Consider the following 13,661-nt stretch of genomic DNA (forward strand, 5'->3'; position numbering starts at 1 on the left):
AGGTTAAAGTCTCATGGCCCTCTATCAGAATCCAGAGTTTTGAGAAGATTGGAGAAACTTAATTTTTCGCCCCAAAAAAAAAAAAACGAAAGGGGTAACACTGTCGTTTTTTTTTGTTTTTTTCGGGTCGAATTTTTGAGTTTCGATATCTCAGCTCTGGAAGGGTCTAGAGTCTCCATTTTTGCACTCAGGTTAAAGTCTCATGGCCCTCTATCAGAATCCAGAGTTTTGAGAAGATTGGAGAAACTTAATTTTTCGCCCGAAAAAACAAAACAAAAACGAAAGGGGTACCACTGTCGTTTTTTTTTTCGGGTCGAATTTTTGAGTTTCGATATCTCAGCTCTGGAAGAGTCTAGAGTCTCCATTTTTGCACTCAGGTTAAAGTCTCATGGCCCTCTATCAGAATCCAGAGTTTTGAGAAGATTGGAGAAACTTAATTTTTCGCCCGAAAAAAAAAACAAAAACGAAAGGGGTACCACTGTCGTTTTTTTTTTCGGGTTGAATTTTTGAGTTTCGATATCTCAGCTCTGGAAGGGTCTAGAGCCTCCATTTTTGCACTCAGGTTAAAGTCTCATGGCCCTCTATCAGAATCCAAAGTTTTGAGAAGATTGGAGAAACTTAATTTTTCGCCCGAAAATTGACTGTTCATGAAGCTGCACTCAAAGAAATGGTGATGGGCGTTTTTGTCATCAGATGTGAAGTTGGTGATGAATCTGCGGATGTTGGAGTCGTTCTTGAAGGAGTTACAGCACTAGAAGGGATTGGTAATGTAATTAATGGTGTAGCATTGCTGATTGGGATTATTTATACCCTAAATCTTAGTTATCCGAAGGAGATAACTTCGATACACCTTTGAACTCCTGCAAAAAGTGTTCCTGGAGCTTGATGGACACAAACTCTCCACCAAAGTTCAAGCCCTCAAGACCAAGCTTTTTACACATCACTAAAGGACTGAACACCTTGATATTTAACTTGAACATGTTTTGACTATTTGACACAAAAACACTTTCATCTATTATGTTCACACATTTTTAATGCCTTTATTGATTAGATTTTTTGTACATCAAGGCACTTAATGTGTGATAAGTGTTTGAAATGTTTTTGAAAAAAAAAAATTAAATAAAAAATAATAATTTATTACATACTTGCTGCCTCTGTAGTCATCATTGAATTATGGGGAAAACAGGTGATAGTAATTCGACTAAATGGGATTCATTGGAATTGATGATCAAGGATTAAATTTAAGATAACATGATTAATTGAAGTTCAATAAAAAGCATTAATTCAAGTTAAAAATAAGTATTTAAATCATGTTTAGTGAATGTGATCTGTTCATGTTAAATGAACACAAATATTTCAAGCTGGTTGAACATCATCCATTGTTGTTAAGATAATGTGGTGTAATCACGTGGAACCACTGTCCATGATTAAATCATGTTCAACCAATGTGCTATTTTTTTTTGAGTGTATACCACTACTGTACAGTAGTTTTTCCAGGAATAGTAGGCTATAATGCTTTCAAGTAACATTACGTCGGTTTTATTTTGACATTATGAATACAATTGCTGTCCTCAAATGTTAATCTGAACTCACATAAACCTTTGTTAATAACTACTTGTAAGAAATTACAGTCTGCTCCGATCAAACTTCCACTCCAATATAGATTATATTGAAAGGTTCCTTCACTTAAAATAGCTTATTTATCATAGAATCAATTCCTTACAATCTTAAAATAATCACATCACCTATAGTGTGGGAAGGACAGCAGGTATTCAAGAACCATCTTGATTAGGGGGCTTCAAAGAGATGTTATCGCCTTAAAAATTTGGCCGTTCTTATTTGAAAGAAGATTAAAGACAGAACACAGCTGTTACGACAAGAGCAACTTCATTTACATTAAGAGGCCAGTAACAGGATAAAAGGTTGAAGATTGGAATATTCGGGGTTCATTCTGACGCCGATGAATCCAAGGTGCTTTGTGTGCCTTGCCACTGCTATGCTGTAAATAAATTTCATTTTTGAGATCTTCGACGTCCACTTCATTTTTTCTTACATACTACAGCTCCATCATTGCTCAAAGTAAAAAAAAATATCATACTTTATGATGTTAGTTTTAATCGAAATATAATTAAAAAAATTAAATCAAGGAAATTTCTCTGTTATTTCTTTCTTTTTGCTGTATCGGAAACGTACCAAACCGTTCCGAACCGTGACACAAGTGCATCGTATGGAACCGAACCGTGAATTTTGTGAACCGTTACACCCCTAGACCGATATGCAGTGACAAGCATATATCCCTAGCAATAATTTTGATCAAAACTTGAAATATATTTATACATCTATGCCCCCGTCCCCACCAATTTTAAAATCAAACCCATGCCACTGCTTGTCTTAACATCTACTCTCGTGTAATGAAAACAGTTCAACACGTTTAAACTTACTTTAAAATACTTAATAAAATTAACATCTTATTTCATATATTTTATAAGCTTTATTTGTCATCAATTCTTTTTCTTTAAACTCATTTTAATTGGCAGACCGCTCATCACAAACATTATGGACGATACTGATCCATCTGAAAATCATATCCAACAATCTCTGTTCATAATTTCATCGTTCAGTGAACATTATCCAGCTATAATAATAACATCTCCTGGAAAATAATCCTATCAGTCACACCAAGCAGATTTTCGACATACACACACACACACACACATGGTTAAAGGTCACATACCACCTGTTATCATATCATATTTTTGTCGTAAAACAATTCATAAAACCATAAATCAGACTACTTATACCTAGCTGGAGAAATCAGTTCATGTCAGGAGAAATCATCTACTTAAAGTTATGCTTCTGAAAAAACCCATTCAGTTTATTGTCGAGTTGGTTTCCAATATCTTGCAAACATAAAGCCAGTTGCTGCTCTAGATTCTTAACGTTTGTTTCCTTGATATTTTCCTTGATCTCTTCGGTTTCCTTTCTAAGCTCATCTTCTCTTTTTTTAAATAAATTCTGCGTCACTTGTATTTCTTTCTCATATTCTTCCGCTTTTTTTCCCCTTGCTTCTTCATTTTTGCATTTCAGCTCTTTTTCTATAAGTCTCATCTTGTGTTTCTGCTCCACCTGCTGGAGTATCTCATTGATATAGGATTTCAAGTTAAAAGCTCGTTTGGATCTATATGCAAGTTTTGCTTCATCAACTTGTAACGCTGCAGTTTTTTCTGTCTTGTATTTTTGTCCAGTTTCTTTCAAACCTTCATCCACTTCTCTCTCAAGTTGTGCAAGATATTCATTCTCTGCTTGTTCTCTTGTCTCATGTTGAATTGTCTTTAGCAATTTTTTTTTGTCTTTCTCATGTTTTTCTTCCAGGTATTTTATGAAATTCTTTTGATGGTCTTCTAGAGCATTTTCTTGCCTTTTCTTCTCCTCTTCAAATAGTTTCTGCTGCTCCTCCAATTTTCTCTGCAACTCTTCTTGTAGATTCTCATCCGTTTCTTTCTTGATTTCCTCTTTTATGTTTTTGAACTTCTCACTTTTTTTCAATTCATTCTGCATCTCCTGGATTTCTCTCTCACTTTCTTTCTTCATTTGTTCGATTTCTGCTTCATATTTGGCTCTCAGCTCTTCCTTTTTTATATTGATCTCTTCTTCTCTCTCTTCCAGTAATGTATTTTGTTCCTCTTTGATGTTCTTGTCCACCCGCTGGAACATCTCATTGGTGTAGACATTTCCATTTGTTTTTACCATATGATCAATCTTCTCCAGCAGCTCAGAAACCTGTGTCTGATCTTCAGTCTCATTATTACTGAACACATGGTATCTCTTTCCACACTGATGGATGAGGTCCTGTAAGCTATCATTCTCTTCAATGAAATCTTGAATTCTTATTCCACTAAGTTCATCTCCTCTGGTGAAAAGCACCATGGTGTACATTCTAGTATTGTCTCCAAAAGTTTCCTGAATCATTTTCACTGCATCTTTCTCCTCTTGAGTGAATCGACCCAGTTGAATCACCAGCAGAAACACATGTGGACCAGGTGCTGCCATTGAGATGCATATCACAATCTCCTTTCTGATCTCGTCAATGTCAACTCCAGACATATCATACAGGCCTGGAGTGTCGATCACAGTAGTCTTCTGTTGAACATAGTTGATTCTTTCTGACACCCTCTGGTCACTGAAATTGATTTAATAGTTGATTTAAATGCTTTTCTTCTCAGTATGGTGTTTCCTGATGCACTTTTCCCAACACCCATCTTTCCCAGCAGTACAATCCTCACATCATTATCAACGTCATCATCATCATCATCATCGTGTGTTACACCTGCTAACAACAAAAGAAGGACAGTCACACACAAAACAATTATCTCATCAATTGTATTTGTATATTATTATATTGATTATAGAAATTCATGATGTTATATCTATAATCCCATGTGAAAAGAAAATATATTTCCATATATATGAATGATCAATATTACATGGTTTGACAGTATATTTGAAAATATACAGAATAATGTATTATGTTAATATATTACAATATACTGAATAATATATAAGGAATTACTGCTTTTCATGTATTGAATATTATGTGACAATATATTTAATATATCATAATTTATGTAAGTTAACATTAAGCAATACACTTCATAATATATGTGATCAGATATAGTACTGTATGTGGAATATATTGGATATACATTTACTCATGCACCCATTGTTGGGAAAGTTCACTTTCTACATGAACTAGTTCAAAGTTCAATTGGCTTTATGCACAGCTGCACTACTTACTGAACTTAAGCCAGCTCCTTGTTTCCTGTGTCTGCCATTATAACACAGTCTCATCCCAAGAAGTCATATAACTGACGTCTTGGGACGTCTTTTGACCATACGTCTAGGGCTGCAGCTATCGATTCTTTTTGTAATCGATTAATCTAGCACTTAATCGATCGATTAATCGAGTAATCGGATAATTTGTTTGTGTGTTTTTAAGCAACCAAAACAAATAATGTATTACGAAAATGATAAGGTGTTTGGCTTTTATTCCTTTAAAAAAATAGAGGTATTTATTCCAACTGCAACATTTGGCTCCACAACTAATTATTGCAATTTTTACCCATTTAGTGTTTATAAGTGCCAGTGCCAACAATCATATAACAATACAGTTAAAACAATACTGTAAAACCTGTTACATGTAGCCCATAACATGTAAAACTTTGAATACAAACTTAAATAGTAAAGCCCATTTGGCCTTAGTTTTGTCTTCTTAATACAACATTACAAAAAAAGGATTGCACCTTCTGCAAATTACCCACCTGTAAGCAAAAATAAATTAATATAAAATATCAACCCAAACAGGTACACAAATGTGTACAAATTATAAAAAAATAAATAAATGGAAATAAAACAGTTATAAATAAGAATCAGACTTTTTCAACTGTAATCTCAAGACAAACATCAGAGTGTGTGTGTGTGTGTCTCACAATATTTGTTCCTCCATCACGTCCCGGTGAATGTATGCTGAAATTTTTGTTGCGTGGCTACATAAAAGTTTAAGCATATGATGAATTGCCGCAATTGGTCTGACTGGCGCGTGAGAGAGACATGGGTGCACGCGCTTGCTTACCTCTCTGCCGTCGTGCGCGAGCCGCGGTTAGGAGCTCAACATCTCGCATATGCGCTCGCACTAGATTACAGCATATTTTAACTTGCGAATTAATATGCGGCGGTAAAACTAGTCGATCACGATGGCTCAACAGGTAGATAGACGAACTCATCTTTCAGGCATTTGACCGTAGGGATTGACACTTCAGCGTGAGAAATCGAATTGCGCGAGTGTCACGCTGAATGCGTGAGAGTTGGCAGCCCTGCCAGGTATACTTTGCAGACACATTGCATCTTGTTGTCTCCCTTTATAAACATATAATGATCACAAACTTTAGATATTCTCTGCCATTTATGAAGTCAAATGTATCATGCGCTATGGTGTGCTTCCTGAATAACGGTCCGTGTGAAACAATCAGATCCCTGCGTGCGCGTAAAGTGCGCGTCATAGGAATTTAACGAGGCTTCGAGGCAGATTTTTTGCCTCGAGGAATTTTTGTAATTGAGTAACTCGAATAACTCGAGAAATCGTTTCAGCCCTACATACGTCAACATCCGCCTTTTTAGGGTCCCCTTAAATGTCGGTTACAGGACGATCCCGGGCCGTCATACAACTGACGCTTTACCTTTAATGTCGGTTAGGGGTAGGTTTAGGTCTGGGGTAGGGTTAGGATCCGATAACCAGTGTTGGGAGTAACGCATTACAAAAGTAATACATTACAGTAACATATTACTTTTTGCTGTAACGCAGTAGTGTAAGGCATTACTAATCAATTTTCAGTAATATTTTACTCATTACATGTTCAGTGAGGCTTGTATTACAGTTGTATTACAGTGTATTGTCTGCTTTTACTTCTTAAAGGCAACAGACTATGTGAAAGTTTTAAAGCAGTCTTTTAGTGCCAGTTCAGAGCGGTCTCGTCTGTAACATTGTTTTTTCCTCATAAATGCGAACACGAAAACTAAAATAAAATGAATATTTTAAGTTCTATGGAGACTGGAGAGCCAACCCTTCCTCATCTGATTTGCGCAGTGTAATTAACAGAATTACAAAAAATATATTTTGCCTCCAATTTTTTTGTCACGCATGAATGTGTGTCTTTTCCCCAATATTAAAAATAAAACATAGACTGATATTTGCCTAATGTCTGGAGTCCTTTAAGGAAGTAGCCTATATACGTTTCAATACATGTATTTTCTGAGAATTTTTATTTCATGTTTTGACTGCAAATGTCATGTCCATAATGCTGGACTTCCCCAATTGGCTTTATGCCCAGCTGCACAAACTTCCTGAACTTCAGCCAGCTCCTTGTTTCCTGTCTGCCATTATTGGCCAAATTGATTCATTCAGGTGTGTCTGATTATTGTTGCCGTGACTACTGAGGTCAAGCACACCTGAATTAATCATTTTGACCAATAATGGCAGACAGGAAACAAGGAGCTGGCTGAAGTTCAGGAAGTAGTGCAGCTGGGCATAAAGCCAATTTTAAATAATTTATCCTCAACTAGTTTTTTGGTGTAGGTCTACGTATTTTATAATGTTAACTTCAAATAATACTAATAGCCTAATTTAAAGATAAGGCAGCATTGGATCTGGACGGTAAGGAGAATAACGCTGGGAGTTGGAAGAGGTGTGTCGTGATTCTGTAGGTTCGTGGATCTGAGTCGTGTGGCGAATGGCGATTTCGGTTTCATATTGCATATCGTTACAGCCCAAAAGTTAAGTTCTACTTAGTTATTTTGGTGAAAGTAACTCAAAACTAATACATGAGTAATGTAACGCATTACAATTCTGAGACAGTAATATTGTAAGGTAATGAATTACTTTTAAATAACAGCAACAAGTAATACCTAATGTATTACAGTTTGGAAGTAACTTGCACAACACTGCCGATAACGTCATCTAACCGATGTTTAAGGGTAGGCCTACCCTAAAAAGCCGGATGTTGACGTACTGTATGGTCAAAAGACGTCCAAAGACATCAGTTGAAGAGTTCAGATGCAAAAGCCTCTAAAATGATCATTTTTATCAAGCTTGTATATTTAAGTTCAGTGATTTCACTTAAATGGCAATGGTAATTACCTATTAATTGTTATTTAAGTGAAATTACTGAACTTAAATATACAAGTTTGATAAAAATCATCATTAAAGAAGAAAATTTCAAATGGCATTTAGAGGCTTTTGCATCTGAACTCTTCAGTTATATGACGTCTTGGGATGAGACTGCCCTGGCCATTATTGGACAAACTGATTAGTTCAGGTGTGCCTGACCTCAGTAGTCACGGCAACAATAATCAGACACACCGGAATTAATCAAGCTTGGCCAATAATGGCAGACAGCAAACAAGGATCTGGCTTAAGTTCAGGAGTGCAGCTGTGCATAAAGCCAGTTCGCACATTTTAAAATAAACTAGTTCATTCATAGTTCTTTTTTCCATAGGTTGCAAGTATTTTTTTTTTTATTGCCACAGCCCATATACAACCACAGACAACTATATTATCGACGGGCAATTTGCGCAGAAATGTAAGATTTCCCAGCTAGAAATATTTTGTTCTAAAAACGTTCTGGGAACATACATACCACAAAGTTCTAATAATGTTTTCAGTGGGTAGTTTTATTTTGGTTCCCAGAATTTCTCCTAGAAAAGGAACACAGCAAAAACTCCAGTGATAAAAGTTAATGAGATAATTAAGTGATTAATTTAGTGATGATTGAACATTATTGAAGACACCTGATGATAACAAGCAGAACCACTGAAGGAGAAAATCTAAAATTGTAAGCCACCGTTATGGTGATCAGTGTTTGCATTAGTTGGATTCTTGACCCTTATATTATTAAGTTGTTTTTTTTAAAACAAATCTTTCTTATAGGCACACACAGACCTCAAGATTCCGTCACCATGCCAACTATGGTGACGAGCAGAATATTTAATTAGGAAAAGTAAATTACATAGACAATTCAGATCATAATTTATTCACACCGCAATGCATGATGGGAGCCATTAATGAGTTTTGATTGGTGGCAACAAGGATTATTATTGTCACCACAGTTGAGATGCACAGGCTGATTATTGATGTCTGTGTTTCTAAATAAACATGAAAGTGATTTGATCAGAATAATTTTTATTAAATGTTTTATATTAAAAGAAAAATAGTGATTATCATATGCTGTAGAACCACTAAACTGTTGCTATAAAGTTAAACCAAATCATCTGAATAAGTTTCATTTTAAGATCACAGCATGATTATGTCAAAACATAACCATAACTTTTAGATCACACTTTTCTTTGTTCATTTGATTGTTATAAATCAATAACAGCAGACAAAAAAAAAACATAAAGTGAAAGCATAAGGGACAAGAGCCCAAATAAAGCAGACACTGATCTCCATAACGGTGGCTTACAATTTGTGATTTTCTCCTTCAGTGATTCTGCTTGTTAACATCAGGTGTCTTCAATAACGCTTTTGCTTCAGCATTTTGTGAACATTGATTTGATAATGTTCCTCCTTAGTTATTATCGAACATTGTTATATAATCTTTTATCTCAACAATTTTCCCAAAACATCCTCAAAATAGTACAGTTAAAACGTTATATCTTAGTTTACATTTAACCTTATAAAAAATGTATTTTAAATGAGAAAACATCCTAGAAACATTATTTGAACATTTCTTTAAAACATTAACCAAATAGGCAATGTTAGCCAATGTTCTAAGAATGTTCCCTGCTAGCTGGGTTGTCCCAGCCTCACCGACCTCTTCATAAAATCTGTTTAAATGATCATACAACGCCTCCTCGCTCGCTTCTTTTGTCGACGACGGCTACGGTGTGACACTGGTCTCTTGTGTTGCCAGATTGGGTGTTTTTTCACTACATACTTATGCCTGTTTACGTGTGTTTTAGATGGGTTTTCACCTGAAAGGTTCAGTAGAAATCTGGCACCCTATTGAACGAAATTAAACTGTGAGAGCATGCGTTCATAGACACCAGAATAAACACGTTCACAGTTACGTTCATCAGGCAGTAATTCAGTACGTTCAGTTCACGTTCGCCCAAAATACGAACGCGTTCATGCAACACTGCATGCAGCATAAACACACATTTAAAGAGATATTGTGTAATATGTCTTATATTTTTTTTATTGTTTACATTATAAATGTTCCATATTTTCAAGCTAGCAAACAAAAGTACAAGCACTCCTGCATGGACTTAGAATGACTATGTCAGACTTCGTACTTCCGCTCAATTTCAGTTAGCTTCTGTACTTAGTCTGAGATATCAACATGTCTCTCAGTTTTCCTCCGGCCTGAAAACAGCCGGCCAAACAACGAACAGAGCCGTGATGTAAAAATCACGGGAAATAAAATGATTAAATAAATGTTTTTCTTCAAAACACATTGGCCACAATTATTGGCACCCTTTTATTAATTACTTTTTGCAATCTCCTTTTGCTAAAAACAACAACAACAACAACAAACACCTGACAAGAGATCAGAGACAATTCCTCCTCACAGAATCTCTCCAGATCCTTCAGATTTCCAGATCCTGATGGAAGATCCAACAACTGCCCATTATACACAGCAAAAACTCCAGTGTTAAATTAACTCTCCTGGGAGTTTATATGACTCCACACTCAAGAGTGTTAAATTAACTCTGAAGCAGTGTTAAAGTTAATGAGATAATTAAGTGATTAATTGAGCAATGATTGACCAACATTGAAGACACCTGATGTTAACAAGTAGAATCACTGAAAGTGAAAAATCAAAATTATAAGTCACCATTATGGAGATCAGTGTTTGCTTCAGTGGGGCAGTCTGTCAACCCTTACATTTTATACTTTAGATATTGTTTTTGTCACAAAAGTCTGATGGGGCTGATCCACTGAGGGGCTGGAATGAAAGTTTTCATGACATCTTTTTGTGACGTGTTCGGCACGTCCGATATAGACATTAATGGATCCTTCGTACAAGGTTAAAAACAAGTTCAACATGTTTTCAACATAACTCATGGTCTTATTTAGACAATTTAAACTGTTTCTGGACCGAAGAAACACTCTCAGGATGCATTAAATTTACAATTTGAAATAAATTAGTTTATTTACATTGTTTAGATGTGGTTTAGATGGTGATATTTGTTTCATTTTAAGTCACCATTGTGGTGATGCGTGTTTGCTTTAGTTGGGCTCTTGGTCCCAATTCTTCTTACTTTAGCTTTTCTTTGGCTGTTGTAACTGTTTGCATAACACCATTGATTGTGCAGAGAAAGCCAAGAAAATTAAAAATTAGATGTCTTCAGATGCTTGCTGATGATGACAAAATCATCTAAACTTATGTTTTTATATCTGAAATTTATAATTATTCATCTCGTAGAACTGCATTATTTGGACCAGTAACTTTATAATGACCAATGCATACAATATGTTTTAAGAAATTGAAACACATAGTCACACACAGATATCAAGATTTTGCATATGATTCTCAACGACGGTGACAACCAAAACAAAAAAGCCTGGGAATCGAGGATGTTTTGTACTATGAAAGCTACCCATCATGCATTGCGGCATGAAGCATTTTTTTTATTTATTGTCACCATTTTTGTGAATCATATGCAAAATCTTGATGTCTGTGTGTGACTAGATGGTACATTTTCTCAAAACATTGTGTAAATTTGCTTTTTGTCCAACTACTAGGCCAAATAATGCAGTTCCACAAGATTGGTGGTTATAAACTCCAGATACAAACACAAAAGTCTAAACACAACGTTAAATGCCCACTTTATATTGATTTCATCATCATCATCATCATCATCATCATCATCATCATCGTCAACAACCGACAAGGAGCTGATGAGAGCCAATTTTCTTGGCTTTCTCTGTCACAACAATGGTGTTATTCAAACACACAGTTACAACAGCCAAAGAAAAGCTAGAATACCAATTATTGGGACCAAGAGCCCAACTAAAGCAAACACTGATCACCACAATGGTGACTCAAAATGAAATAAATATCACCATCTAAACAATGTAAGGAAAAAAAATAAACATAAGTTTTAATTTAATGCATCCTGAGAGTGTTTATTTGGTCCAGAAACAGTATAAACCAGTATAGACCATAAATAATGTTGAGAATGGCCACATTTGAACTAGTTTTTAACCTTGCACGAAGGATCCATTAACGTCTTTTTCAGATGTCCAGAACATGTCAAAAAAGACGTCATAAAAACTTTCATTCTGGCCCCTTAGTGGAAGTCTTTTCAAACTCTGCCTTTTGTGACAAAGACATTGAAAAACATCTTTTGGACATCATTTTGCTTAGTGAGTTATGTCAAACCATAATCAGCACCACCTGATCACCTTTTCTCTAAGCAAATAATGATCACCATTATGGTGACTTCGAAAATGAGATTTTTCTTCTTCAGCGATTCTGCCTGTGATCATCAGGTGTCTTCAATGATGGTCAATTATCACTAAATTAATCACTTAATTAGCTCATTAACTTTAACACTCTTGAGTGTTAATTTAACACTCATATTTTAACACTTTAACACTCTTGAGTCTGGAGTCAAATAAACTCCCAGGAGAGTTAATTTAACACTGGAGTTTTTGATGTGTAGGATTTCTAGCAGAAGGCGTCAGGTTTTGATTTTTTATCTATTGATATTTGATAGAATCCACAATGCCATGCATCTGAACAAGTCCAGGACCTCCAGCAGAAAAATATGCTCACAACATTAACCCTCTGGGGTCGCCGGTGTGATTGGCTTGCTTTTTTTCTTATGAGTGAAAAAAACCCCTCAAATAACTCAGTCGATTTTTGTCATGCATATAAGTATTGTACATCATTAGATGCTGACAAGTGTCTATATTTTTTTGTAGATATTCACAATAAAAACAAATTGTTGTGCTTTTGTCAAATAAAGAAAAATACACATCATGCGAGTTCTGCGTTCTCTGTCAGCGAATTCTGAAACGCATCTGAAAATGAACTGTAACTCAGAGAATACTCAGAGCACCCACCCACCTGAAGGAGGTACTGGAATACACATATGTACTAACCCGTGGGGTAGTGAAACATAATGGCAGTCCCTGAGGTAGTCCCAGCCCAAGTGGTGGGAGCGTACCCAGCAGGGACAACAGAACACGTCTATTGAGGGAAAGACACGGAGCTAACCCGGAGTGTAGCTGGAACTTGAAAAAAAATGGGTCGCCGTTTGGACCACTGTAAGGCCACCCAGTCTAATAACAACTCTATGAGAGGTAATAGACCTGGCGCCGGGCGAACTGCCTCACCTGGTGCCGGAGGGGTGTTTGTTTAAATAAACAAATAAACAAGGTTAACCGTATGTTGGGGCACCAATGGAGCAAAAAGACGCACATATCCGGCCTATGGGGCAGGAATGGCGTAGCAAGCCGACATGACCTAATTCCTTGCTCTACTGTGGCCTCAGATCACTTGGACGATCATTACGCCCGCGCCCTCAGATCAGTTGGACGTGGCTGTGGTTACAAGAGGTAAAACCGATATAAATACCATTCATTTTCTCACACAAACCGCCCGTTTCGTGTCTTAGGCCATCAATGTGTACTTACGTTTACGAGTCATTAAATCATGTTTAATTTTGACTTCTCTGTGCATGCTGAGGTGGTGACCATAGACCTGCATTATATGACTGACAGACACGAACGGTTTGACCTAAAAATATCAAAATTGAAAATACTGTGGAAACAAAGACACCTACATCTTGGATGCCCTTGAGGTAAGCTAAAACATACCAAAAAATAATTGCAAAGTGAACTATCCCTTTAAGCTTGAGGTAACAAAGCACTGTTTCACTTCCTCTAACAGTTACACTATCACACTAAACAGCATTTGAGTGTCTTAAATGTTGGTAGTTAGGTTGTTTGTTAGCTATACAAGACTAGCAGTAAACTAGATCAACATTAGAATAACATACATTCTTATTATATAATTATTATATTCTAATAACGATTAAGAATAACGATTATATTCTAACATTTTGTCATGTTGAACTAAATAACATTGATTGGTTTTATG

The 13,661-nt window shown here is 36.0% G+C and overlaps 1 protein-coding gene across 1 annotated transcript in view; it reads right to left on the reverse strand.

Annotated features, from left to right (window-relative positions):
• Positions 1-2,838: 2,838 nt before the first annotated feature.
• The window catches only part of LOC148977474 (uncharacterized), a 33,416-nt gene continuing 22,593 nt past the window's right edge, over positions 2,839-13,661 (reverse strand). Inside the window, 3 exon segments of the mRNA XM_089135225.1 lie at positions 2,839-4,160; positions 4,163-4,327; positions 10,093-10,171. Of these exon segments, the coding sequence (XP_088991351.1) occupies positions 2,839-4,160; positions 4,163-4,327; positions 10,093-10,171 (1,566 nt within the window).

The sequence above is a fragment of the Pimephales promelas genome, chromosome 9, assembly GCF_988280905.1.
Source record: "Pimephales promelas chromosome 9, fPimPro1.hap1.1, whole genome shotgun sequence".
In the NCBI taxonomy this organism is placed as follows: domain Eukaryota; kingdom Metazoa; phylum Chordata; class Actinopteri; order Cypriniformes; family Leuciscidae; genus Pimephales; species Pimephales promelas.